The sequence below is a fragment of the Maniola hyperantus genome, chromosome 14, assembly GCF_902806685.2.
Source record: "Maniola hyperantus chromosome 14, iAphHyp1.2, whole genome shotgun sequence".
NCBI classification, from domain to species: Eukaryota; Metazoa; Arthropoda; class Insecta; order Lepidoptera; family Nymphalidae; genus Maniola; species Maniola hyperantus.
This window is the reverse complement of record NC_048549.1, coordinates 4,556,389-4,581,365: the sequence shown is the minus strand read 5'-3', so window position 1 is coordinate 4,581,365 and position 24,977 is coordinate 4,556,389. Positions and strand designations below refer to the sequence as shown.

The window sequence follows — 24,977 nt, the reverse complement described above, 5'->3', positions numbered from 1 at the left end:
CCTATAAGGGTTCCTTTTTCCTTTTGAGGCACGGAACCCTAAAAATTATATAGATACAATATAAATATGAATTTAATCAACATCCAAAGTTGTGGTACAAATTTGACCCTTAACGGCGATTACCCACTCATCCGATCCGAGTCCGAGAAAATACGTTCCTTTTTGTTTGTATGGAAGCTAATGTCGTAGATATTTTTTATATCCGTATTTTCACGGATTCGGATCGGATGAGTGCGTGATCGCTGTAAGTGTCAATTGTAACAGAGGGTGTCGCTGGAGCCTGAACAAAAATTCGATTTGTACAGTATTCTGCTATAACAAGTAAGAATAAACTCCAAAAATGCATATAGCATAAAGCTGGAATGTGCGACGTAATATTTGCAGTTTTCCATATATACTTCTAGATTTTGAGCTACAAGTTATTTCAAAAATTTTACTGGTGTCCCTGATCTACTTATACCATATGAATTACCTACTTCTAATGATTATAGTGATATTATTGACGAAAATACTTTTCTCGAGAAAACCCGTGATATTCACATTTTAGGTTCCATGAATATCGTTCTCACAGGTATATTTTTGAATAATTACTCGCTATAAACGAGGAATTTTGTACGAGAAGACTTCTTGAAGATTCCCGAGAGCATAATTATGATAATTAACTATTTTATGCTGCCGAGTTTCTTGCCGCCTCTTCTCAATAAAATCTTCTTTCCGAAGCGGTTGTAGAGTCCCAGCCGTATCGCCTGGTCTACATAAAATAGATAAATTTGTTTTTGTTTTTAAATATATTTAGACTAGCTTATGCTTGCGACTTCGTCCGCGTGGACTACACATATTTCAAACCCCTATTTCACCCCCTTAGGGGTTGAATTTTCAAAAATCATTTCTTAGCAGATGCCTACGTGATACGTCATAATAGCTAAGTATCTGCATGCCAAACAGCCCGATCCGTCCAGTAGTTTAAGGTGTAGCGTTGATGGATCAGTCAGTCACTTTTTCCTTTTATATATTTACATGATGCATTATACAAATTATATATTTATAAACGCAGGTGGAAAGCCAATTTAGTATAAGTCCTGCAAATTGCTAAAGCGTGTGGCCGCCACTTTAGTGACGTCAGCACTAGACTGAAGTTTGAGCTGATGTTAGGTATATTTTTATTTCGGCTGACGTCAATATGACGTCATTTCGATGTTAATGAGACATGGTTCCAGCGCAATAGGAATTTGCGGGACTTATATAACTGGTCATCAGATTGAGGCAGTTTTGCTAGAGATGTCCAACAAAGTGAACACCTCAAGCAAAACGCGTATAGGTACGTGATAAAATAGTGAAGTGGTAACTCCACCTGGCACTTATGGCACCTTTCCGCTGCAAAGACTGAAGACTGTATTGTTTAAGAAGAAATTGAAACAAAATTAAAACAGACTTTTATTTAGATGTATTTTAATTATTTTTCTCATTACTTTAGCCCATGTTTAATTAAGCCCAAATTTAATCAGTGCATTATCCGTAAGGCAACGAAATCCAGCATCGTATCTGAAACAATATGGCTCGAATGTTTAATTAGCGCATTGCAGGCTGTGGTGGGGGGTACGGGGAAGAGGGGGCAGTGGGTTGCGAAGGGGGGAGGTGTTATTCATTAAAATGTTTGCGGAAACTCGTTTAGCGCCGCTGCGGTGGGCGCGCCGCCCGCCTTGCAGGGCTGCCGTTGGGTTACCCTTAATTAATTTTGCATTATATATTTTCGTTACGACAGGAACAAGAGTTCTGTTAAGATGCTTAAACAAGTGATTAAAATAACCCCAACTGCGGTGTGCACTGCATCTTTTTCAGCCCAAATATTAGAGCGCATAAAATCCGCCATTTTGATTTTTAAGAATTTTATGTATCTACCCATAACACTCGCGCCATCAAGACGAATCTAATGTCGTAGCAATTATATCAAAATCGATTGAGCCGTTGTGTAGTTACGACTTACGAGCGGAAATAGAAACGGACACATTCGTCGCAGTCGGGTAAAACGAATTGCCCTGACTGACTAACTTATATAACGCACTAACTAAAGCGCTGGCGTTAGAAACTTGAAATATTGATAGCAGGTTCCTTTTATGACACTAACTAACTAGATGGCGCCCAGGATCCGTCCGCGTGAATTAAGGTTTTTTTAAATCCCGTGGGAACTCTTTGATTTACCTGGATGAAAAGTAGCTTATGTCCTTCCGGGATGTAAGATATCTCTTAACAAATTTCGTCAAAATCGGTTGAACTGTTGACAGACAGACACACTTTCGTATTTATAATATTAGTATGGATAATGATCACCATAATTTTGTAACTAAGAAAACGGAGTCGTTTTACCTATAAACCTACACCATCCTACACACACCCTAGACACACTCTACGGAATCAAATTCAGCAGCTCTGGTTCGCAATTGACAGATCCACCTAACTATTAATAAGTATATCAACACTTGAAGATATTCTGGTAAGAGCTCTAAGATTATACAACGAATTAAACCAAAAGTAACCGTTTCGTCTCAACGATTTGTCACCCCTGTCGAAGGGGTGAGGGGTGCGGGCAGTAACATTCATTTGCTCTTCGTAATCGCAGCTTCCGTTATCTGCAACCCACTTAGCGAACTCGTTTGTTTCGTTCCTTTGACAACATTCAGCAACTCGCCTACGAGTCATTATACTTGCTTAAATAATCTATAATAGAAAACACTCAAGAAGATTGACTTACTAAGCATGTAATATGTACAACCACATTATAGACATCTAATTGAAACGTTTCATAGTCAAAGTCAACGCCTTTTATTCTTAACGGATACCAGTGTACACAGAGTTGTGTACATTTCTTGATTGATAAATAATTAGTGAATTGCACAAATAAACTGACGTAATGGTTATAAATTCATTACGTTACCTTAAAACTAAAGCTCCGAGGGCTCTAAACGCGCCCTGGTCTGAAAAAGCGCACAACAAACTCTGCCGGGTATAAATATGGCAGGAAATTACAATTTAACAACAGGTTTTCTTCCTCTTAATTTGTCTGCACTAGGACTGAAGCCAGTAAAGTCTAAACTGGTAACTATATACAGAATCCTTGTCCACTAATAATACATGTCTGTGACCCATAGATACGTGTTCGCCAGCACCAATCAGGTTCATCTAGACTTGATCTACAGAGTTCATTTTGATTTCATAGATAGTGTAAATATTTCACACTTCTATGACAACTCCGGTATTATTTTTTGACCAAGTGGTCTGTTACTTTTGCAAAGAGAACGTTGCGTATAGATTCTGCCCTTCCAGGAGAGGGATGGGGTAGCTTTTTGTTTGACAATTATATTTTGCTGACTCTACATAATTAAGAATATGCCTCGAGGCGGAACGCTTTTACAACGTTGTTGTTTTAAGATGCGCTCGGTGCAGTGCTTTTTGCTTTTTACTACTTTATACTATGAATAATAATTAATCAGTATATAACTATTTTAATAATTATCGCATTACTTAGTACTAAATTCGACTTCTTTGTTACAGTTTCTATAAAGTTTAGTAAGTACCTACTTCAAACTTACTGCCTTCGGTAGGTACCTCAGCGCGTTCATATATTGAATACGCATGTTTCATACTTTCAAAGGTATACCTGTCATAGGTAAACAAGATTTTTCAGCACACTGGAATAGCATAATGGAGCTCAAGATTTTGCATAATTTATTTGGATGAAAACAATCTTGACAAAAAATCCCAATTTTTTATCAAGCGTAAATAATTCAATAAAGAGAAAGATGTAATATACCTACATATGTATTTAAAGTATTTACGGATTTAGTGCAGGGAATTAGAAATATTTTAAGACATAATATGAACCAATCATTTTTTTTATAATTACCACTGGGTACGTCATATAACTAAAGAACAAGTTTGAATTTGGATAAAACTCAGTTTACTAAATCGGTATCCGTCAACCCTAAAAACATTTAATTTGCACGTAGTTAATTGTACAAAAAAAACCACTATCACAAAATAAAAGCGGAGGCTTTCAATATTTCATTAACAGTTTCAGCGCGAAATTAACCGCATTTATACAAAATTTATATTTACGGATACGCCATAACTCAATCTACACCTATTTTAAATACAACCCCTAACGAAGCGACACGATTGGCTGAATCCTCCGTCCCCTAGGGCTTTTAGCCAATCACAAACCCCTATTATATCGCCGAGGGGTGGAGTCAGGGTAGTTTATACCGGAATAATTTCTCTCATTCAAACAGTGTAGTGCTGTAGAGCCCGGATGCAGGACTTTCTGAAAACCCGAAACTTTTGTGTGCAATATTGAGTTTTTCCGAACTTTTCAACAGTGACTACGAATTTGAACACCCTTAATTAACTTTGTATAGAAATGACCACCAAAACAACGCGATTTCACTGCTCAATAAAACGAATACATAGATTGTAATTCGTAATACAAGTACCTATGTATAAAAAAAATTGTAATAAATAGATTAGAAAGTAGATTTCAAAGTAGCTACAGGTGTTGAAAATGGCCGGTCCATATTTGTCTCCGTTGCCAGGAGATCTATTGACGGAGTACATGTTTGGCAGACGACGTCAGAGGAGGAATCGGACTACCTTTACTCCCCAGCAGCTGAGCGAACTTGAGTCATTGTTCCAAAAAACCCACTACCCTGATGTGTTCTTGAGGGAAGAAGTCGCGTTGAGGATCAGTCTCTCAGAAGCAAGGGTTCAGGTATGAGTTACAACTTCAAAGTGAAACCAGCGGGCCGATTGCGAATCGACTGCATCTATCATTTAATGACAGCATCAATGTCAAAATATGGTTTTCCTATCACGGTTCGGTGAGACAGTCCACAAAGGATAGATGTGGACAAAAAAATGTTTTGACAGTTCATTTACACTATCGATAAAATTTATTGTATGAAAAATGCTATTGCGGACGCGTTTTGAAGTTTGATGTCATATAAGAACCTCGACAAATGTTACGTCAAATGAGATTTTCATTGAAACAACTCGAGAGGTGTTTTTATCAGTGACATAAGCTATCCGCAAATCGTTTTACTACTCATATTAATTAAAATAAAGTTATGAAAGGGATTAAAAAAGGCTATAGTAATTCTTCTGCTAGATAAGAAATCAATTATTAATTTTAGAAGCTAGTATAATAGTATAAAAGTATTTTTAGATTAATGTAAGTCTCATAAGTACTTTTAAAAGAATATGTGATGACTCTTTCATTAGTAGGTTTGATGCACAGAGTACATTAAATATAGAGGTATACTAACACTGAGAAACGAGAATCACAGAGTACTTTTTACACGCACCTATAACTTCTTGGAGAACAGTTATGTGCATTTTAACTAAATAATTAAATATCATTGCTTTAACGGTGATGGAAAACATTGTGTGGAAACCTGCATGCCTGAGAGTTCTCCAAAATGTTATCAAAGGTGTGTGAAGTGAAGTCTACCAATCCGCATTTGGCCAGCATGGTAGACTATGGCCAAAACTCTTCTCACACTCAAGAGAACCGTACTCTATAGTGAGCCAGCGACAAGCTGAACATAATAGTATACCTTTGAGAACAATATGGAGAACTCTCAGGCATGCAGATTTCCTCATGATGTTTCCTTCACCGCTATATCAAGTTAAGTATAATTAATTGTTTAAAACGCACATAACTCTTAGAGATGCATACCTAGAATTGAACCCCCTACCTTCAATTATTCAGAGGTGGACATCCTAACCACTAGGCTCTTCGGGGAACTTCTAAAATTATTCCCCAAAGTAATGTCCAAAAGTCAAATCATTTTCTGATTTAATTGATTTAGCTTTGGAAATTACTTTGGAATTTAAATTATTTAGGCAAATAAAACAACAGTTTGATGATTTTTTATGTATTCTTTTATTAAAGTAGATTAGATTCAGACATTTTAATTATATCACCATCTGCTTCTTATAATAAAACAACAGTTTGATGATTTTTTATGTATTCTTTTGTTAAAGTAGATTAGATTCAGACATTTTAATTATATCACCATCTGCTTCTTATAAATCTAATCTGGCACCGTTCATTATTTTATTTGTCTCTGCACGGGGTCCAAGAGCTCGAGTTCACAACATATCCCAATCCATATCTTTGTCAGGATGAAGAAATGAATGCAGCACTGTATCACCATTGCCTGAAAAAAAATTATGATAACTGAGTAAGTGACCACTGACTGTGTTGCTTAATCTATACCACTAGGCACTACCAGCTTCTGTTTAGGTATGACGTTGTCTGCGAAGACTTTAGAATCAGTGTATATGGTATCTTTGTTACTAATTTAGCTAATCCAAATTGTTTCTTTAAATATTTGTGGTGCGAAGGAGTAAGAAACATCCAAACTTTCATATGAAGAGCAACGTTTTAGGCAGCTCTAGATACATAAGGAAACATACTCGAGAAAGCACTTGTAGTGTGGAGGTACTTACTATGAAGTCATAACCACCAGTAGCAATGGACTCAATTTGTATAATAGGTACTTTATGAAACGCTGTTAAAACTCCTCTAACTTTTCGGAGTTTAATACCATTGTAACAACTAAATATCACTTGCTTAGCTGTGAAGGAAAAGGAAGATCGTGAGGAAACCCGCATGAGAGCCTTTACTTGTATTGAATGATAACGTTTGTTAACTTACGAGTTCTAACTTCCAAGCAGCCACAGTCCGTCAATAAGGGTCCCAATACTTAGGCAAATCAGTGCCCAGGCATTTGCGTATAAGTTCAGTGAGAAAAACTGTCTCCGGAGTCCGAGGAGCAAGCAAAGTTGCAGAATTAATCACAAAAAACAAACGCGTAAACTAAGGAAAAACAACAAAAATTGTACTTTGTGGTCTGGGGTTCTAAATAGTTACCACAGACTAACTACTTATTTGTAATAAGTAACGTAGCCAAATTTAAGAGACTGTTATGTCCATGTAAATTGCTAGATTACCAAGTGATTACCATAGATATTCGATTTAGTCGGGTTATAAATAGGTCCGTGCTACCAATACGTCATCAAAATGTCGATAATGACCAAATGCGATATAGTGCATTAGTCGTCCGCGATAGCAAATTTATCAACTGATCACGATTCTTAAGGATATTTCTATTGCGATGTCACATGTCAGTTTACGGCAATCGACCCGCAGAAAAGACAGCCTTTTCTTTTATACTATTTACCTATTTGTAGATTAATTTAATGTACTTTAGACAAGTACAAACGAAATAGTTTTACAACTTCACATAAGGATCGACAGTAACAATTGGAAAAGTTGATAGGATACAGTTAATTATTATAAGTACCTTGTACCTTTACCTTCAGTCAAAAGTCTTTTAACGTTAAAATAAAAGGTAGCGTACAAAGAATTAATGAATCTAAATATTTGAAGTACCTAGGTATCAATAGATACGACAGTATTACCTATCTTCTGAAAACATAATATTAAGAGGTAAATACTGCAATAGATTAAAAAAAAAAATACAGGGTTGTATGATAACAAATTTTTTTTATTTTTTTTCAGTTCATTTCTAAACTAGACGCTCACGCGATCCGCGTCGTTTGATTTTTATACGTAGGTAAAACGTATAACACTAGGTATAGGTACTTACAGTTCTTGTTTTAACAGTTACCACTTACGTACCTACCTATTACTTATTAGATACGTATTACAGTTTGATTTTCTAATCTATTTCCTTTTCACGTGGTTCAGCGACAAATCAAATCTAAAAATATTGTGTAAACTTGTTATTGTTAAAACATGGTTAAAACTGTAGGTATTAAAAAAAATATAAGTGTTTATCTATACTTATATAACTTTGACACAGAATAAAGGCGCAGTGATTTTTTTTAAAGTGTTATTTCTATGTAGGTACGATGGTACGAAACTCTTCGACTGCTCCCAGCCCCGTTTAGTTCGGGCGCAATTTCTGAAAATCTTTTCTCAACATTCTAGACCCACAGCGCTTTAATCTGTTCGTTAATATGTCGGTCAATTAGTTTATCTTTTATAATGATTACATAGATAAATAAAGTGTTAAGGGAAAATAAATCAATCACGTTAAAGTATAGTCCTTTTCCTTATCTATCCCTAATCCCTAATCCATTCATGGTAACATTGTAGTTCAACAACTCTAATCTCTATCACTGGCTCGCTGACCTTTTGACGCTGTTTGATCTTAAAAGGTTGTTTTAAGAGGACTAGAGATTGGTGCTTACTTTTTTAACCGACTTCAAAAAAAGGAGGAGGTTATCAATTCGACTGTATGTTTTTTTTGTATGTTTGTTACGCGATTACTCCGTCAATTATGAACCGATTTTGATGATTCTTTTTTTGTTTTGTAGGACATACTTCCGAGGTGGTCCCATTTTAATTTGGTAAAGATCTGATGAATATCTTCGGAGATGGAGAACGGAACTCCTTAATTAATAAGAGTAAATTGCTCGCGATCAGTGTATTAGCTTTGTAAACAGTAGGTAGGGTTTTAACCAGGCATAGCATATTTTTAACCGACTTGAAAAAAGGAGTAAAGTAAAAGTAAGGTAAAATATGCTTTATTGTACACCAAAACCAAAACAATAGACATAATATTATAACAAAGAACAATTCGAATGTATGTCTTTTTGTATGTTTGTTACGCGATTTCTTCGCCAAATATGAACCGATTTATAATGTATGATCGAAGACTGCTAAGCGCTGATAGCCTACTGGTTAAGACGTCAGTTTTCTATTCGAGGTTCTATACCGGGCACGCACCTGTAACTTTTCGGAGCTATAATGTTCTCAAACGTTTGTAAAGTCTGCCTATCACTTCAGTGGTCAGGCGTGATGGCTGCGAGATGGATTATGGCCTAATAGCCTACTCATTAATTTTAAACGACTTCTTAAGACCTGTGCTCAGTTTAGTAAGCGAGCTGTACTTAGTTTGAGATGGTGATGATTTTCCTACCATCAGTTGTATGAATAATGGACTTAATTCGTTGATTGGCAAATATTTTATATTTGATTTCCTCAGCTTGCTGGATCTAGTTTTAGCACCTCTTGTCCCTATTTCCTTTTTCGTTTTTAGGGTTCCGTACCTCAAAAGGAAAAACGGAACCCTTGTAGGATCATTTTGTTGTCTGTCTGTCTGTCTGTCGGTCTGTCAAGAAACCTACAGGGTACTTCCCGTTGAAATAGAATCATGAAATTTAGCAGGTAGGTAGGTCTTATAGCAGACATAAGGGGAAACATCTGAAACCGTGAATTTAGGGTTACATCACACAAAAAAAATTTAATAGTCATGAACTAATAATTAGTATTTTCAATTTTCGAAGTAAGACAACTATATCAACCTGTGCATTCTAATATTCAAACTGATTTTTATTTATTTTTATGCATCATAGTTTTTGAATTATCGTGAAAAATGTCGAAAAAATACGACTGTAGTACGGAGCCCACGTTGCGCGAGCCGACTCGCACTTGGCCGGTTTTTTTGTATACTGTTGATTGTCCTGTTGATTTTTAAATAAAAAAATACCTTACCATAATCGCATGACTATGAAGCTAAACAAATTGAGCTTCTGAGGTATAATATACCTAATATTCCATCCTAGGTATAAATTTTCAAAGATTCCAGTGTAACTTTTCAAGTTAACGTTAACTTTGCGTAATTTTTACTGTGCATACTGAGTCGTTTCGGTCGGGGGTGTATGTTGCTGCCTCAACTATTAGGTGGAAGGGGTGTCTGATGGCTTTGTCAAAGTAGTTTTTGGAAATCTGTTTGAAGTAATAAGCTATCGTCGGGAGTTAGAGGTCTCTGTGGAGGTCCACGTTGCGCACGTAGCCCGTGCCGTAAGCATGAACTTATTTTGTAAGTAGGACTTGAGAGGTTTGAGAGAGGAGGGTGACTACCGCAGGAAGCTACTGCGTTACGCGTTATGCATGTGCTTATAATCTTGAAAGACATTTCTATCAGAAGCCCTGGTGTAACTTTTTATGTTAACGTTAACTGAACCTAAATCTCTCATTTAGCAATGGTCGGCAAAGAGAACACTTTGCTGTCTCTTTTCCGTTCGTACTAAATGACAGATTTACGCATAGTTTACGTTAACTTGAAAGTTTCACTAGGGGTTTTGGTGAGATGTAAAATGAACGTTACAAATGGCGACTTTGATTTAAGGTCTGGTTTCAAAATCGTCGAGCAAAATGGCGCAAGCAAGCTCGACTGCAACTTCTTCAAGATGCGTGGAGGATGCGGTGTTTGGGACTCGGTTCTCCTCCCCTTGGTCTACCAGGTTAGATCTATTGGTTAACTAGCTTATTCCCGCGACTTCATCCGCGTGGACTATACAAAATCTAAACCCCTATTTTAGAAATTATTGGTTGAATTGTCAACAATTCTATCTTAGCGAACGTCTACGTTATAATAATGAGCTCCATGGCTATCATTCAGTGTTAGACACCGAGTTAGTGAATCACACTGCTGTGTACCTACCTACTTATGCTAGTTGCCAAAAACTTTGACGGTCATTGTTTGCCGTAGTAAACAGTAGGTGTTTGCCTAAAATTGTCTAAGAAACATAATGATTTTAAAATAACATACGCAACTAACGAGGGGGTAAACCAAATCCAGGCATTAAAGTGTAGATGTATTACATACGTGGCCAGCGTGGCGTGGCGCCGTACGGCCAAACTCTTCTCATTCAAAGAGGAGACCTATGTTCAGCAGTGAGCTGGCGATGAGTTGATCATGACGATGATGATGATATTTATTATATTCATGTTCAAACCAAGTAGACGATGTATATATAGCTGTAATGGTATTACAGGTCACACGAAGCCTCCTGATTCATCACCAGAAGGAGGCGAATCACCCACACCAAAGGAATCTCCAGAGCCGCCACCCATGGAAAATAATGGCGAACTTAAATCACCACATCCAGAACAATACCACCATAATGGCAACCTATCAGAGAACATGCCATCAATGCCCAACCATGAAATTCCTCCATCTATGCCATATGGAAGTGACGATGGCAGAATGATGCAGCAACCATCATTCCCTTTTCCACCGTTACTGATGCCATCACAACTTGACAACTCCGAAGTTGTACCAACAGATCTGAGAATGATTGCGTCAAAGAACCCATGTCACTGCGGTACTTCAGAAGAAATAGACGAGCCTCAAAACTTGGCATACCGCAGAAGACCTGATGAAGCCAGTGAAAGTGAAAGTGATACAGAAATCGATCTCACATCTCACTCGAAGGATGACGACTTGCGTGAATCGGAACGACTGGCCAAAAGAATAGCCACAAATATTTTTAGAAGCGACACAGTTTTACACGATTTGTTACCTAACGATCTCAGTATGAGTGTAAAAAATTTAAGTGATAGAAATCTTGGTAGAAATAACTTAATGTAACTTTATCTTTAGATGTGGATGTCAGTATGTATTGTTTCTTGTCAATAATTGCAAGTGTATTTTATAGATTTGTAGATATGTTTATTTTTACATAAACATTATTTTCGAGTAGTTTGCTATTGAAAATAGCGCAATGTAAGCCAATTAGGATATTTTTTTAGATGATAATAATTGAGGAGATGGCGAACAAAAGTGTGTAATTGCTCGAAATTATTTATAGAAGCAAAAAAAACCTGAATGATAGATTCTTAGCTGTTGAAACCGCTCATAAGGAGTTTGCCAAATTCTCAATTCGCTCTATAAGTATCTCTATTGTTGCTTGTACCTAAATAGAGTTTTTTAATTTCGTTCGATAATTTGTTTCCGCCTTAATATGTCAATTTTTTGTTGTGGATTCATTAATTTGTTTTTAATTGTACTTCTGATGAGTTGCGAATGTGCTAAGTTGAGAATCTGGTGAGTTGCGAATCTAGTCGATTGAGAATCTGGTGAGTTGCGAATCTAGTCGATTGAGAATCTGGTGAGTTGCGAATCTAGTCGATTGAGAATCTGGTGAGTTGCGAATCTAGTCGATTGAGAATCTGGTGAGTTGCGAATGCAGTGAATTGAGAATCTGGTGAGTTGCGAATCTAGTCGATTGAGAATCTGGTGAGTTGCGAATGCAGTGAATTGAGAATCTGGTGAGTTGCGAATCTAGTCAATTGAAAATCTGGTGAGTTCCGAATCTGATGAATTGAGAATCTGGTAAACTTCTCATGAGCGGTCGCTACGTTCTACTCTAGCTTTACGCTTAGTTGGAGGGAAAAGGGAAAGTTAGTCTTGAACTCATGATTAGCTAACATGACTATTATGCTTTAAAAAAAAATAGTGCTTGAATTCATGAATTTTGGACTCGATTTCGATTTACGATTTTACGCCGTTTTGCTTAGAAATGAATAAAAAGGATTAAAGAAGAAAAATTAGGTATTTTGATCAGAAGTGTAATTACACCGTTTTGTTCGTCATCTCCTCGATTTTACTGTCTGTAGCGGTAGATTGAAAATATAAACATTTTGGGATAGTAAATAATAAACCAAAGATAGAGGTCACGTTTTATTTCATCAATTTCAAATGACGTAGTAAGTTTCTCACGCAGTTTGTGTAAATATAGTACGCGACAGGACGAGATGACAATCGGGATCGAGAAGGAACACCCGCAAAGCCCCGCGGCTTACCCAGTGCGGGATAGCGCAGGTGACGTGCGGTTGTGCAGGGCGTCCCCCGCCTTATACCTCGATTGCCATCTCGACCTGGTGCTTAATAGTAATCTAATCTTTGCTACAAAATGCAACACTGCGTGTAATCGCCTTAATTATGACAATTATCACAATAAATTACTTTCAACAGTATCGTTTTTTTTACATTCGTCTTATGTCAACTTTACATAATAAATTATTCCCAATTGAAAGTAATAATATAATTAAATTAACTATACAATAATAGTAGTTAAAATATTTGGTAAGCCATCTTATTTTTATACTTAAGACTTTTGCGCTTGCATAATTTAGTTATATTACAAAGAAAACACGACAGAAACTTCATCCAAAAATTTGATCTCTAGTATGAACAAAATTATTATTTCATACATCATCGTGGCAAGCATTATAAGTAAATAATAATTCTCTTAAATTATGAGATCTCTCTCAGAGCTATACTTACGCGTAATATTACTGTCTTCTAAATCTATATTGTCATTTTGTTACTACTTAATTTTATATTAATAAATTAAGTAGGCAATTATTATTATTTAATAATATCTCGGTAGAGATAAAAATAATTAAATATCGAGGCATTGTCATGTGCTCTCAATTATATTTCTATTATAATAGCTCTAAAAATTAATAGTATTACAAAAGTAACTTACATTTTGATTGGTAATAAAATAATGTCAAATAAAAGAAAATAAGTAGTCAGACGTAGTAGTAGTCCAGGATATTTCAAAAATTGACTTTTTATTAAACATTCCAAAACTCTGTTTTCCGGGATTTTTTCCCGAAGCACATTGTTTTCCCTGGATTACTTAAATAAGAAATGTTCACATTGGAGTTATTTCAGATAGATCGAGCTTCAGTCTTCAAAAATGCCTTCAGGACTTTGGTTGACTTAGAGACTGTGTTTCTATTAACAAGAAAAATATGATTAAATTGATTCTATTCAATACTAGATGAGGGCAACGAGTTTTTTCGCATGGATTTAGGTTCTATAAAAATCCCTTGGAGACTCTTTGACTTTCTATCACAAAAAGTAACTTATATCCCACTGCGCTTAGCGTTTTTTATTAAATTTCTTCCAAATAAGTTAAGCAGATGGGCCGTGAACAGGTAACAGACAGACAGACAGACTTTCGCATTTACAATGTTAGTATGAAAAAGAAACAATTCCATACAACAACATAAAATGTTAAAAACATCGAATAAGCACCCAACGTGGGGCGTATAGTCCGCGACAGGTCAAGTTGGCAATCCAGGTATGAGGGGGGCATACACGCGCTCGCCTACACCGGTTAGCGGGTGTGCGGGGCGTTCCCTCCCCGATTTCCATCTCGACCAGTCGCATACTATGGACGGTCCCTTATTGGGCGCCACTTTGCGACTTCTTTACAACGGCTTTACAACTGTTTGCAACTAAGACGGACTTTTGTAATGAAATAATATTGGCTTTTTAAGAGTCATTCATTGGTTTGAATGTTAAGTCACATGCAATTTAATGAAATCTATTGGTATCGATAAAATATTATGTTTCCCAATGAACCAAAAGCTTAATTTTGCTATAATCCGCTGAAACAGGTCGAATCTGTATGATGCAACATGCAGCATGCGAAATGCACCACCCGCCCTGCCACTGCTAACCATGCAGGAAAAGGCAGCTACCAGGCAAGCAATACGCACCCGCACCACCCAAACCCGCACCACACAAATCCTAAAACACACTCGACGCACGTTTCGCCCCGACACCGGAGCATCCTCAGGAGATATAGAGTGTATACCTTACAATGCACAATTGCAAAAGGAAAATTTTGCAGCAGTGGGAGGGCGGGCGGTGCATTCCGCATCATACAGATTCGACCTGTTTCAGTGGATTATAGCAAAATTAAGCTTTTGGTTCATTGTATATCATGGACTTCCGCAAACTAACGCCTGCTTCTATACAACATTATGTTTTCCTTCATAAAGAAGTAACATGTTTTATTGTGTTGTTTTTATGCCTAAGGAACCTGCCGCAATGTCGCCACTGGATATTGAAGGAGTTACCTAAACACAATGGTGATCGTGTTGGGCACACCACTGAGGTGACAGCACATCAGCGCGAATGCCTCTGGAACCGAGCCTTGTCCTGAGTCGCTGTAAGCGTGATTCTGCTGCAATGGCGCCACTGTTGGGGTCGGCCCACAGACGCTCTGCCACAGCGGCGGTGCGCGGCCAGACGCGGGTATCTGGAAACAAATGCATTAATGTAAAATATTGTTTCATTTCTTGTAAGAAGTTTAACTGAACTAAGTAAAAGGGTAAACTGGGTGCTGTTTAGACAAAATGTCTAACAACAACGTCAAATATATGAGAAATTATATAAATAAGTTGAAATAATATTAAATTCGGCAGTAGGTAATTGAAAAGAAAGTAAGGACAAAAAGATAGATTTCCCTAACTTAGGAAACTGAAATAAGGCCGATGGTAATAAAAGATTTAGAATTTACCTATTCCCTGTGAGTCGACGTATTCACTCCACGCCGCAACCTCCCCTCCCAGCATATGCGAGTCTCTTGGCAAAGTATGAGCGTACATCCGTCTCCAGTTAGAGTATTTGGTCTTCCCCCAGAAGCCGTGGTCCAGGTACCAGATGTCTTTGGGTACGGAGACCACTTTGTAGCCCAGGTGCATCAATTGGACTAACAGAGGACTGTTCACTGGTTCCCATACTTCGATTATGTATCTGGAAAACAAGAGGTAGAATTAATGACCTTTGATAATTAATATAGGCTTTGAGCTTGACTAGATATTAGCCTGAATAGCACACCCCCAATACTTAAGTGAACTGATTTAAATACCTACCCATTACTACTCCAAGAACACCGGCCTGTCCGCACACGATTTGTGTGTGTGTAACGGGAGGTTTGAGCGAAGCCGACCGAGCAGGACAAGAACAACACTATATTTAAGCAACATCAGTGCTTCTCGCTCTCGTGACAATTAGTTGAGAACTGAGAGACGTCAGCGCGGCAGTGCCGGTAGCCACGCCAACGGTGCGGGCGACGATAAATTGGCAAGGGGAGTGAGTGTCGCTTCGTTGCATTCGTAGAAATAATTAGAGTTCTATGCTAATAGCTCAGTAGACTTTGATAAAAAGTGATGCAATTTACTTAAGATGAAAAGCACTCATAATAATGATGACCTCTCAGGTCACAGTGTATAAAACGTAGTGATTCTATGTATACTCTCTGACAGTGTAGTACATCACTGGTACACCAGTTATATCCGCTATGACTGAATCCTGTGTGAAACATGTGAATAATCTTGGGTTTGATTTCTGATTCTGATGATTCAGTTTGAGAATTGATAATTCTGAAATTGGATCAGGACTGTACTCGTCTGATATGAAGGTTCTGAGTTACGACTCTACTAGCAAAGAAAACCACCATGTGATTTAAAGTCTCGGTGCAATGCCGTGTAGTTACCGCTCAGGAGTGTGAGTTTTGCAAACTGCCATACATGTTCCTTGCGATTTTACATGGTGGTAATTGATGGCTAAGATGGAAACGGGCTGACCTGGAAGGAGTGAGGTACTATCTTACCTGTCTTTGCTCAAATGTTTCTGTATTCTGTGACTTTGCGTGAGCTCCGAAGACCATAGCATTACGGGTTGCTTCTCTTGACCAAGAGCCGAGAGTTCTTCGTCCCATATATCAAGCGCTTTTTCGTGGAACTCGGACCATAGTTTTATGAATCCATCCACGCTTGTATCGTAGTTTTTGCTTTCCATGTACGATACGATTTCTTCGGAAGAGTTCCAGCAACCCAAGAAAACCTAAAAGGAGTTGATTAGACAGTATTATAGAAGCAGGCGTTACTTTGTAAAGTCCAGGATATACAAGGAACCATAAGCTTTTTCTCAAATCCGCAAAATTGGCAAATCTGTATGGTGACACATGCAGCATGCGATATGCATTTAAATTTGTCTGAAAGTACATGACATTATTTCTGCTACATTCAGTGCCACAATAAATTCATTTGCAGCCCATTCATGGTGTAAGTTCCACGGTACTGGAATAAATTTTTACAGCGTTTTGTCTCAAGTCCTGGAACGGATTTCTCGTGGAATATAACGAGCAGTTCCAATGCCTCACCATAATATTTTCTGCCATAAATCTGGATCCATATTGTTAAACCATGGAAAATATTTGTATTATTCTCTCAGTGCGTGTTTGTCTAAACTTATACCGAAGTAACTATTCAGCCAACCTTTAGCTTCGAGTAGGAAACCTATGCGCAGATCCATCTCCTCTAGAGTCTTTTTACATGACGCCAAGTGTACGCTAAATTACCTCATCTCCTCCCATATGGAACAGTGCAGGCTTGGGCAAGTATTCAGCTACATCCTTGTACAGATCTCGTAGCACTCTGTACATGTCTGGGTTGGCCGGGTTGAGTTGCCCGCAGGGCGGCTGGATGCATAGACCTCGCCATTGCCGCGCGTTCACACATACTGCTAGGTCACCATAGCCGTATTCCTGGTAAAAATAGAAAAAACCATGATTTTTTTTGTCATGATAGGTGTCTTTTAAGTCCTATTTTATTATAAGCGAAAGCTTGTAGTAACAATTCAGATTCCCTCTATTTGTGTCTGCAAAAGTAGAAAGTGGTTGATGGATCGACTTGACAACGTTGCATTCTGTTCATCTATTAGTGGTTTTAAATACTCTTTATCACGCAGTTCCCACAGGAACGAGGATTATTAGTTTCCCTAACGGTTAATATGGTCAGGTTTAACTAGTCGTTCGGAATACCGTTCCTACCGAGAAGAACTAGCAAGAAACTCAGCGATTTCAAGGAATCGATTTACAATATTAAGCCATGTGAAAAAATTACTATAGGTATTATGATATATATTGATTTACAATATTACGCCATGCTTCATGGGGCACCTTAAGTGCCATCATCAGTATATCCGGACGCTAGTGTGTGCGAATGCACTCGCTACACTGCTCATCACTGAGTCTATCTCTTTCTATCACAATGTTAGGTGAAATAGCATACAGGTTACCCACGTGGGCCGAGCAGTTCGGACGTGCATCCTGCGTCACCTTAAAGACCAAAAAGCAATGGTAAGAACCCACCTTTCCCCACTGCCAGCCGTTGCCAGCGTGAGCCGGCGAGTCGATCTCAATGATAACTCGAATACCGCGCACGCGCGCGTAGTGCACCAGCTCCCGAACTTCTTCCGCTGAGTATATCTCGTATGCTGAATACGCACCGTATCTGGAAGATAAGTAATAAGTTCCAGTAGAAAGAAAAAGGAATCTGAGATTTTAACGATATTAAGGTTAACGCGGTTAACGTTAAAGTTTGACCGTTGATAAAAGCAAAATTGGGCGCATAAGACAGAGATTTGTTAACTTTAGACCAATATTTATCATCATCATCAGCACGGATCTTTGGATTGGTAGGCTTACACCTTTGAGAACATTATTTAAGAACTCTTACTTTTTGGAGTTAGTACGTTTTAAGCAATGAAATATCACTTGTTTTAATGGTGAAGGAAAACATCGTAAGGAAACCTGCATGCAACAGGCATGTTACGTTACGTTTACGTTTTTCATAACGAATTTTAGCTTTTAACCTTATTAATCATAATCTGTCAAAGCTTGGCGGTAACCGTAACGTATCTTATGAACCACCTGTCGTGTAACTGGACCTAACTCTGTCAAAAATTTTGTTTATGCAAGTTATAGGTACACTCAACCGACGATGCGCCAACGCTCCGTTGAATCAATTCAATTACAGCATTTAAACTGATTTGTATTAATTTGTTCAAATTGATTTGACTGAATTGAATGGAAGTTGGTGATTTAGGTACCAACCTCGTGAACTGAAAACCTACGTATTTGAATTCCAGCGGGAAACGATCTACATTTATCGTCACGATGCGTGGAACACCGTGGGGTTTTAGTCGGTAAGAGTCCGACATAACCTCCGTGCCTCACCGGGCGCGGTTGTAACCATGAGCATTTCCTCACGGGGAAAGAGAAAAAAGATACCAACCTTGTAAACTGAGGTACGCGTTTGGATTCCAGCGGGAAGCTATGGGAATCGGTGACATGCCAGTGGAAGACGTTCATCTTGACAGTTGCCATAGCATCGATCATCCTCTTGATGTCGTCCATCGGTATGAAGTTCCTCGAGGTGTCAAGAAGGAAGCCTCTATACTTGTACACGGGTTGGTCCCAAATCTTAGCCCCAGCGACCAGGCGAAGGCCGCATCTGTATTGGTCGCCATCGTCAATTTTGTCTGAAGAGACAAGTTGAGTGAACGTTTCTAAGCCATGTCGGGCGCCGTAGACTGTTTCAGCTACTATGTGAATTACTGCGTTGGATTCTGGAAAAAAAATGGTTGAGGAAATGTACCTACTATGTCGTAGACTATGTCTTATTATGTGGAAGGATCTGGGAGCCCACCGTACTATCCCAAAAAAACTTCTACCATTATGTAATTAACGGAAAGGGTGATAAGAAGTAGGTACGAGAGAGATATAGAGACTATGTATAGTACCCGGCAGGTCGAGATGGCAATGGGCAAGAGGCGGGGGGGGGGACGCTCCGCACACCCGCGCCGGGTTAGCGCGGGGGCTGTCCGAATGTACGGGGCGTCCCAACCCCTATTGCCAGCTCGACCTGTCTCGTACTAAATAGGTATAGTTCCATGATGCTAATAATAATTAATCATCCATTGCAGAGATTCCAGGATCTTATAAGAATGCATTCGTGGTTCTGTCTCACTGTTTCTTCCTATATTTCATCATCATCAGCATCAACCAATACACGTCAATTGTGCCCTACCCATTTTCACTTCAGCTTCGCAACCCTCTTCCTATTTTTGCGTGGTAAATATAATTTTGTTGTCTTACCTTTGCTCTGTAGATCGAGTCTGTACTGTTCCTGGGTGTCCAAGGTAAGGCTAAGGTTCGTCGTCTTGACAGTAATGTAGACCACGACCGGCGTCTCGACGACCACCGAGACGTTTCCATCGCACTCGTCGATGAGGTTCTGTGTTGCCACATGTGTCATCTCTACAAGGATGTCGCGCGTTTCTACTGGTGCATTGCTGAGGTCGAATCTGTGGAGGAAAAATTATTTTTTTACTGGCTATTCAGCATCATCATTATCCTAGTATCAACCCATCGCCAGCTCACTATTAAAAACCTCAATAGCTCAACGCTTAAAGGTGCGGATTGAAATTCGAAAGGTCGCCGGTTTAAACCCAGGTGGGGTTTGAACCGGCGCGGCGTCACCATTGTCGTACCTATTAGCACAAGCTTCACGCTTAATTGGAGAGGAAAGGGGAATGTTCGTCAAGGGCTAATATTCTTTTTTTTAAACGGATTTCCTCTTATTATTATTTTTCCTAGTAGTGGAGCAGTCGGTTGGATATGTACCTATATTACGCGACAGGGAAAGACGGCATTGGGGTCACCCCACCAGGTGTGTGGGGCGTCCCTCCGCCTCTTACCCGATTGCCATCTTTTTTTTTTTTTTTGTGTTGTTTCGGATTGACTATGCTGCGTAGGCCCTACTGGCCGCTACAGCGTCACCGGGGGGGTTGGCGAGCGCGAAGCTCCGCCTGGGGGTGAGCCCTAGGGCTCGAAGAAATAATACGAGAGGTCGGGGGGCAACGTCCTCCTAAGGGCGCCTCCTGTGAGGCTCGGACCACGGCTTAGGATGACGTTGGGATGGGTTGAGTTGTCGGTTTTGTTGGTTAGTCCGTACGCCCCCGAGGCCGTGGCGTGAGCCCACGTCCGGGTGACGTTAGAAATCGGGGACCTCGTCTTCGCCGGCGAAGACGCTGTGATGAGGTTGAATTGTGTAGCCCTACGAGATAGGGTGCATTGTCGGTCATGATTTGATCGTCGGGGTCATTAAGGACGTGCTTAGGGCGTCTTTTATCTGGGGGGTCGTTTCGGTCAGGGGTGTAAGTCGCTGCCTCAACTATTAGGGGGTTGGGGTGTCTAATGGCTTTCTCAAAATAATTTTTGGAAAGCTGTTTAAAGTAATGAGCTATTGTCGGGAGTTGGAGGTCTCTGTGGAGGTCCACGTTGCGCATGTACCACGGGGAGCCAGTGGCCGTACGCATAAACTTATTCTGTAGGACTTGGAGAGGTTTGAGAGAGGAGGGCGGCAGGTGTGCAAATGCAACACAGGCATAAGACATTATTGGGCGGATGCACGTTTTGTATAGCGTGACTTTGTGTCGAAGTGACATTTTGCTCTTTGCGCAAATCATGGGGTAAAGACGGGAGAGCACATACGCTGCGTTCTTGCGGACTCTACGAATGTGCGCGGCGAAGCTCATCTTGTCATCAAAGGTTACACCCAAGTACTTGGTATTAGTTTGCCAGGGAATGGGGCGGTCGTAAAGAGTTATTTCAGTCTGTCGAAGTTTGTATTGTGATTTCCTTTTGGACTTTTGAAAGAGCACTGCTGCGCTTTTCTCCGGGTTAACCTCTATCCTCCAAAGGCGGAACCAGTGGCCTAGGCTACTGACTGCCTTTTGGAGTCGAGCTTTAACGTTCCGGTAGTTTAAGTCGGAGCTATATAGAGCGGTGTCATCCGCGAACTGGGCTATATGAACATGAGGGGATCTGGGAATGTCGCTGGTGTACAGCGCGTACAAAAGTGGCGAGAGCAGGGAGCCCTGAGGGACTCCTGCTCGGAGAGGTCTTGGGGAGGATAGGGTCCCATCCAGACGGTAGCGAAAAGTTCGATTGGTGAGAAATTCTCGTAGTAAACGTACGAGTCTTTCGGGCACGCCTAGATGGTAAAGCTTGTAGATCAAGCCGGCGTGCCACACCTTGTCGAAGGCTTTGGCTACATCGAAGAAGAGGGCTCCCGTTGGGATACCTCTCGTTTTGAATCGGTTGAAGCCGAGAAGGATGTGCTCCGTGAGGCGGTGCACTTGATGAACACATGAGTGTCTGGTTCGAAAGCCAAATTGCTCGTCGTTGAGGATGTTTTTCTCCTCTACGACGGACCTAAGTCGATTAAGGATAACTTTCTCATACACCTTGCCAAGGGTGTTGAGCAAACTAATGGGGCGGTAGCTAGTAGGGAGGTTCCTAGGTTTCCCTGGCTTGGGGATGCCTATAACGGTAGCTTCTTTCCACCTGTCGGGGAAGGAGCATCCTGCCATGAGGGTGTTAAAAATTACAACCAGGAGGTTGATTAATACGTCAGGGAGTAACTTTAGAGTTTTGTTATTAATAGAGTCGGGGCCTGGGGCTTTTTTGGCGTGAAATTCTTTGATAATTTGACGAACTTCGCCGCTATTTGTCGGGAGGATTGGATCGCCACCTGGGGCGGAAGAGAAGATAGATGCTAGTTTGTTTTCAACTAGTTCTATGTGGGACTTGTCTACAGAGATGGTGCTCGGGGAGCATTGGGCTTCTAAGCTATCAGCCAAGCATTCGGCCTTATCGACATCTTCAAAGGCGGGCGGTTGATTGGGACGTAAAAGCGGAGGAGTGGCCGAGACAGGGTCGGCTTTGAGAGCTCTCGCCAGGCTGTAGTAGGCTACATGCGATGGCTTGAGCTCACTCAGCTTCCTGTCCTTTACCTCCCTCTGGGCTCTCCAGAGTTCTCTCCGGTTGTCGGCGTTAGGACATGCGTCATGGGCTCTACGTTTTGCGTTTTTGATGGTGATGAGCTCTCTGGCGTCGTCCGGCAACTGTCGACGGGTGAAACCGTTCGGCATCTGTCGGGAGCAGGCGCTTAGAGCATCGCGGATATGATTAGTGAGGTGCAGTGAGGCTGCATGCGCTTCATCTAGACTACCTATAATGTCAGGAATTTGAGAGATGTGCACTGAGTCTATAGACTTAAGATGCTCTGAGAGCTTCTTGAAGTCAATGACTGTTTTGGTCGGGGGGGCCGCGGTGGGCGGGGGTCCTAGCCGCAATAGGACGGGACGGTGGTCTGAGCCTAGCTCGGACAGCACCTCCAAAGGACTCACCTGAAGGGCGATGTTCTTTAGAAGAGCTATATCGAGTATGTCCGGTCTGTCTGTTGAATTGTCGGTCATTGGATAACGAGTCGGTGTGTCAGGGGCTATAACTATGAAGTTAAGATCGGGGCGGTGCGTCAGTCTTTCGAGTTGGCGTCCTCGTGAGTTCGGGGAGCGGCAATTCCAACTTTGATGTTTGGCGTTAAGGTCTCCGGCCACGATAACGGAGTCTCCTAATGAGAGAAGTGCGCGGATGTCACTTTCTAACAGATCTTTCGAGGGAGAGAGATAAACGGATGCTAGTATGACCGACGGATGGCCAGTCATACTCACCTGACATATGGAAGCTTCCATGTTGGTTAGTTGTGGAGGATCGAGAGGAGTGCAGTGAAGAGCCCTTCTGTAGTATATGGCAGTGCCACCCTTAGCAGTGGCCCTGTCGTTTCTGACTATATTAAAATTAGCAATTCTGGGATTACTTCTACTAGGTTTCAAGAAGGTCTCTTGCACTAGAAGAATGTCGGTTTGATGTGCACATACAAATTCGCGGACTTCGTCCATTTGGTCGATAAGGCCGTTCGCGTTGTAGAACGCGACTACTAAGGAGTGGGGTTTTAATCTACCTTTGGTCGTACTATCCATTATGGGTTGCTTTAAGGTTATTAATGGAGATGAGCAGTCCCAAGTGTTGGGTAATAGCTAATTTGGGATCCTTCCTGAAGGTCCGGGCGAAAACTTCCATCTCCACTATATCAATAGAGGCGAGGACAGTTTCGATTAAGTGGAGATTATCCGCAGCGTTAGTCGCCGCGGATGAATGGAGAGAAGGCTCTGCTTGGGGCTGGGGCGTAGGCGCGGAAGCCTTTACCGGGGCTGATTGGGCGGGCTTGGCCGGGGCTGGTTGGGCGGGCTTTGGCGCAGGGGGGTTAACCCTGGGAAGGGGCTTTTCCCATGCGTTGGTGGCCGGAGCCGGCGCAGGGACGAATTTCTGGGCGGGTTGGGGAGCTGCAGCAGGTTTGCGGCCGGCCGGTTTGACCCTTCGCTTTTGCTCCTTGGGGGCTTTAGGGCATCCGCGATAATTCGCGGTGTGCCCTTGAGACCTGCAAAGAACACAGCTCGGGGGTTCCTCGGTAGGTTGCTTCCTGGGGCAGTCGGAGGTGCCGTGGTCCCCTAGGCACTTAACGCACCTGGGGTGGGCGAAACAATTCCTTGCGGAATGGCCGTACATCTGGCAGCGATGGCACTGGCCCATCCTGCCGCGGTTACGGGGGGGCTCTATTTTAAGACCCGTGAGGCGACACACCGATGTGATGTTATTGATTTTCTTACCCGCGGGGGTAAGTTCGAGGGTTACGAGCACCATCTCGTAGGGGGCTTTGGTTCTAGGATGGTACATCCTGTGAACCTCTAGTACTGGCAGCTCCTGGGAAAGGAGGTCTGTCTTTATGTGGTCGGTGTTCAGCTCCTTCGGAAGGCCGCGAATGACTACGCGTAAAACGCGTTCGTCGGGAAGAGCGTAGGTGTGGAACCCTACATTCTCTTGACGGAGAGTCTTGGTGAGAAGGCGATGGTCGCCTGAAGTTGGGTATTGAACTTTGATGCCCACTGCGGTCGAACGGGCACTCGTGAAGGAGATACCCTGCTGGTCTAATAGTGGCAGGATACGCTGCCAGCTCAGTTTCTCTCTAATGAAGAGAGGAGGGACTTTTTCCCTTGGCGGTTCCTCCATGGGGGAGTCTTCAGACTCCTCCTCGGAGGTCGCTTGGGAGGTTGTGGGTTGGTTACCGGGCCCTGAAGGGGCTGCAACGCCCACCTTTTTAGGTGGGTTTGCGTGCGACTTTGAGGCCTTCAGCTTTCGCTTCTGGGCCTTCGTCTGCACCGTCATGAATTCCTCTTCAGAGGAGGCTGGGGACGTTTCGGAGTGAGGCTCCTTGGTCGGGATCGGTTTTTGGGCTGAAGGCTCGGCTGGGGTTTTGGAGTGAGGCTCCTTAGTGTCGGTCGGTGTCACGGTCGGGGTATCGTCCTCCATGGCCGTGGCCGAGGGAGGAGATGCCGGGGGACGGTCGTAGCGCGTAGGCGTCCGACTCGCATGTACCTTAAATTTCTTAAGGTAGTTGGGGTCTCGGGTCGCAAGGTCGGCGATGAGAGCACTCATGTCGACGTCTTTGTAAAAGGTCTGGGGGAACTCCGGGCCCTGATGGGGCCCAGGAGCGGGTTGGTCGGGGTGGTTGGGGCCCATAGTGGACCCGGTGGCGCTAAAGGTCCTCC

At 41.4% G+C, this 24,977-nt stretch overlaps 2 protein-coding genes across 3 annotated transcripts in view; one reads left to right on the top strand and one right to left on the bottom strand.

Annotated features, from left to right (window-relative positions):
- Hexo2 (Hexosaminidase 2) overlaps nucleotides 1–24,977 on the bottom strand; it is a 44,565-nt gene that overhangs the window by 6,997 nt on the left and 12,591 nt on the right. Inside the window, exons 3-10 of one of the 2 annotated variants that reach the window (XR_011237518.1) lie at nucleotides 19,621–19,829; nucleotides 18,758–19,091; nucleotides 17,833–17,974; nucleotides 17,041–17,226; nucleotides 16,291–16,523; nucleotides 15,196–15,431; nucleotides 14,753–14,934; nucleotides 13,528–13,619 (exon numbers count right to left, since the gene is read on the bottom strand). Coding sequence is in view for 1 of the 2 variants with exons in the window: in XM_034975303.2 (XP_034831194.1) it covers nucleotides 14,753–14,934; nucleotides 15,196–15,431; nucleotides 16,291–16,523; nucleotides 17,041–17,226; nucleotides 17,833–17,974; nucleotides 18,758–19,091; nucleotides 19,621–19,829 (1,522 nt within the window). In the remaining variant the exon portion in view is untranslated. Of the gene's footprint in view, nucleotides 1–13,462; nucleotides 13,620–14,752; nucleotides 14,935–15,195; nucleotides 15,432–16,290; nucleotides 16,524–17,040; nucleotides 17,227–17,832; nucleotides 17,975–18,757; nucleotides 19,092–19,620; nucleotides 19,830–24,977 lie in introns of those variants that run through there. The other variant, XM_034975303.2, reaches the window with a different exon arrangement.
- On the top strand, nucleotides 4,194–12,850 carry LOC117988186 (paired box protein Pax-7). Its single transcript, XM_034975304.2, has 3 exons — nucleotides 4,194–4,762; nucleotides 10,218–10,332; nucleotides 10,867–12,850. The coding sequence occupies exons 1-3, from the start codon at nucleotides 4,556–4,558 to the stop codon at nucleotides 11,460–11,462; spliced, it is 918 nt and encodes a 305-aa protein (XP_034831195.1). The 5' UTR covers nucleotides 4,194–4,555; the 3' UTR covers nucleotides 11,463–12,850.

Coding starts and splice junctions, on each gene's coding strand:
- LOC117988186 (XM_034975304.2), top strand. CDS start 4,556: ATGGCCGGTCCATATTTGTCTCCGTTGCCAGGAGATCTATTGACGGAG. Junction 4,763..10,217: donor TCTCAGAAGCAAGGGTTCAG/GTATGAGTTACA, acceptor CTTTGATTTAAG/GTCTGGTTTCAAAATCGTCG. Junction 10,333..10,866: donor TCCTCCCCTTGGTCTACCAG/GTTAGATCTATT, acceptor ATGGTATTACAG/GTCACACGAAGCCTCCTGAT.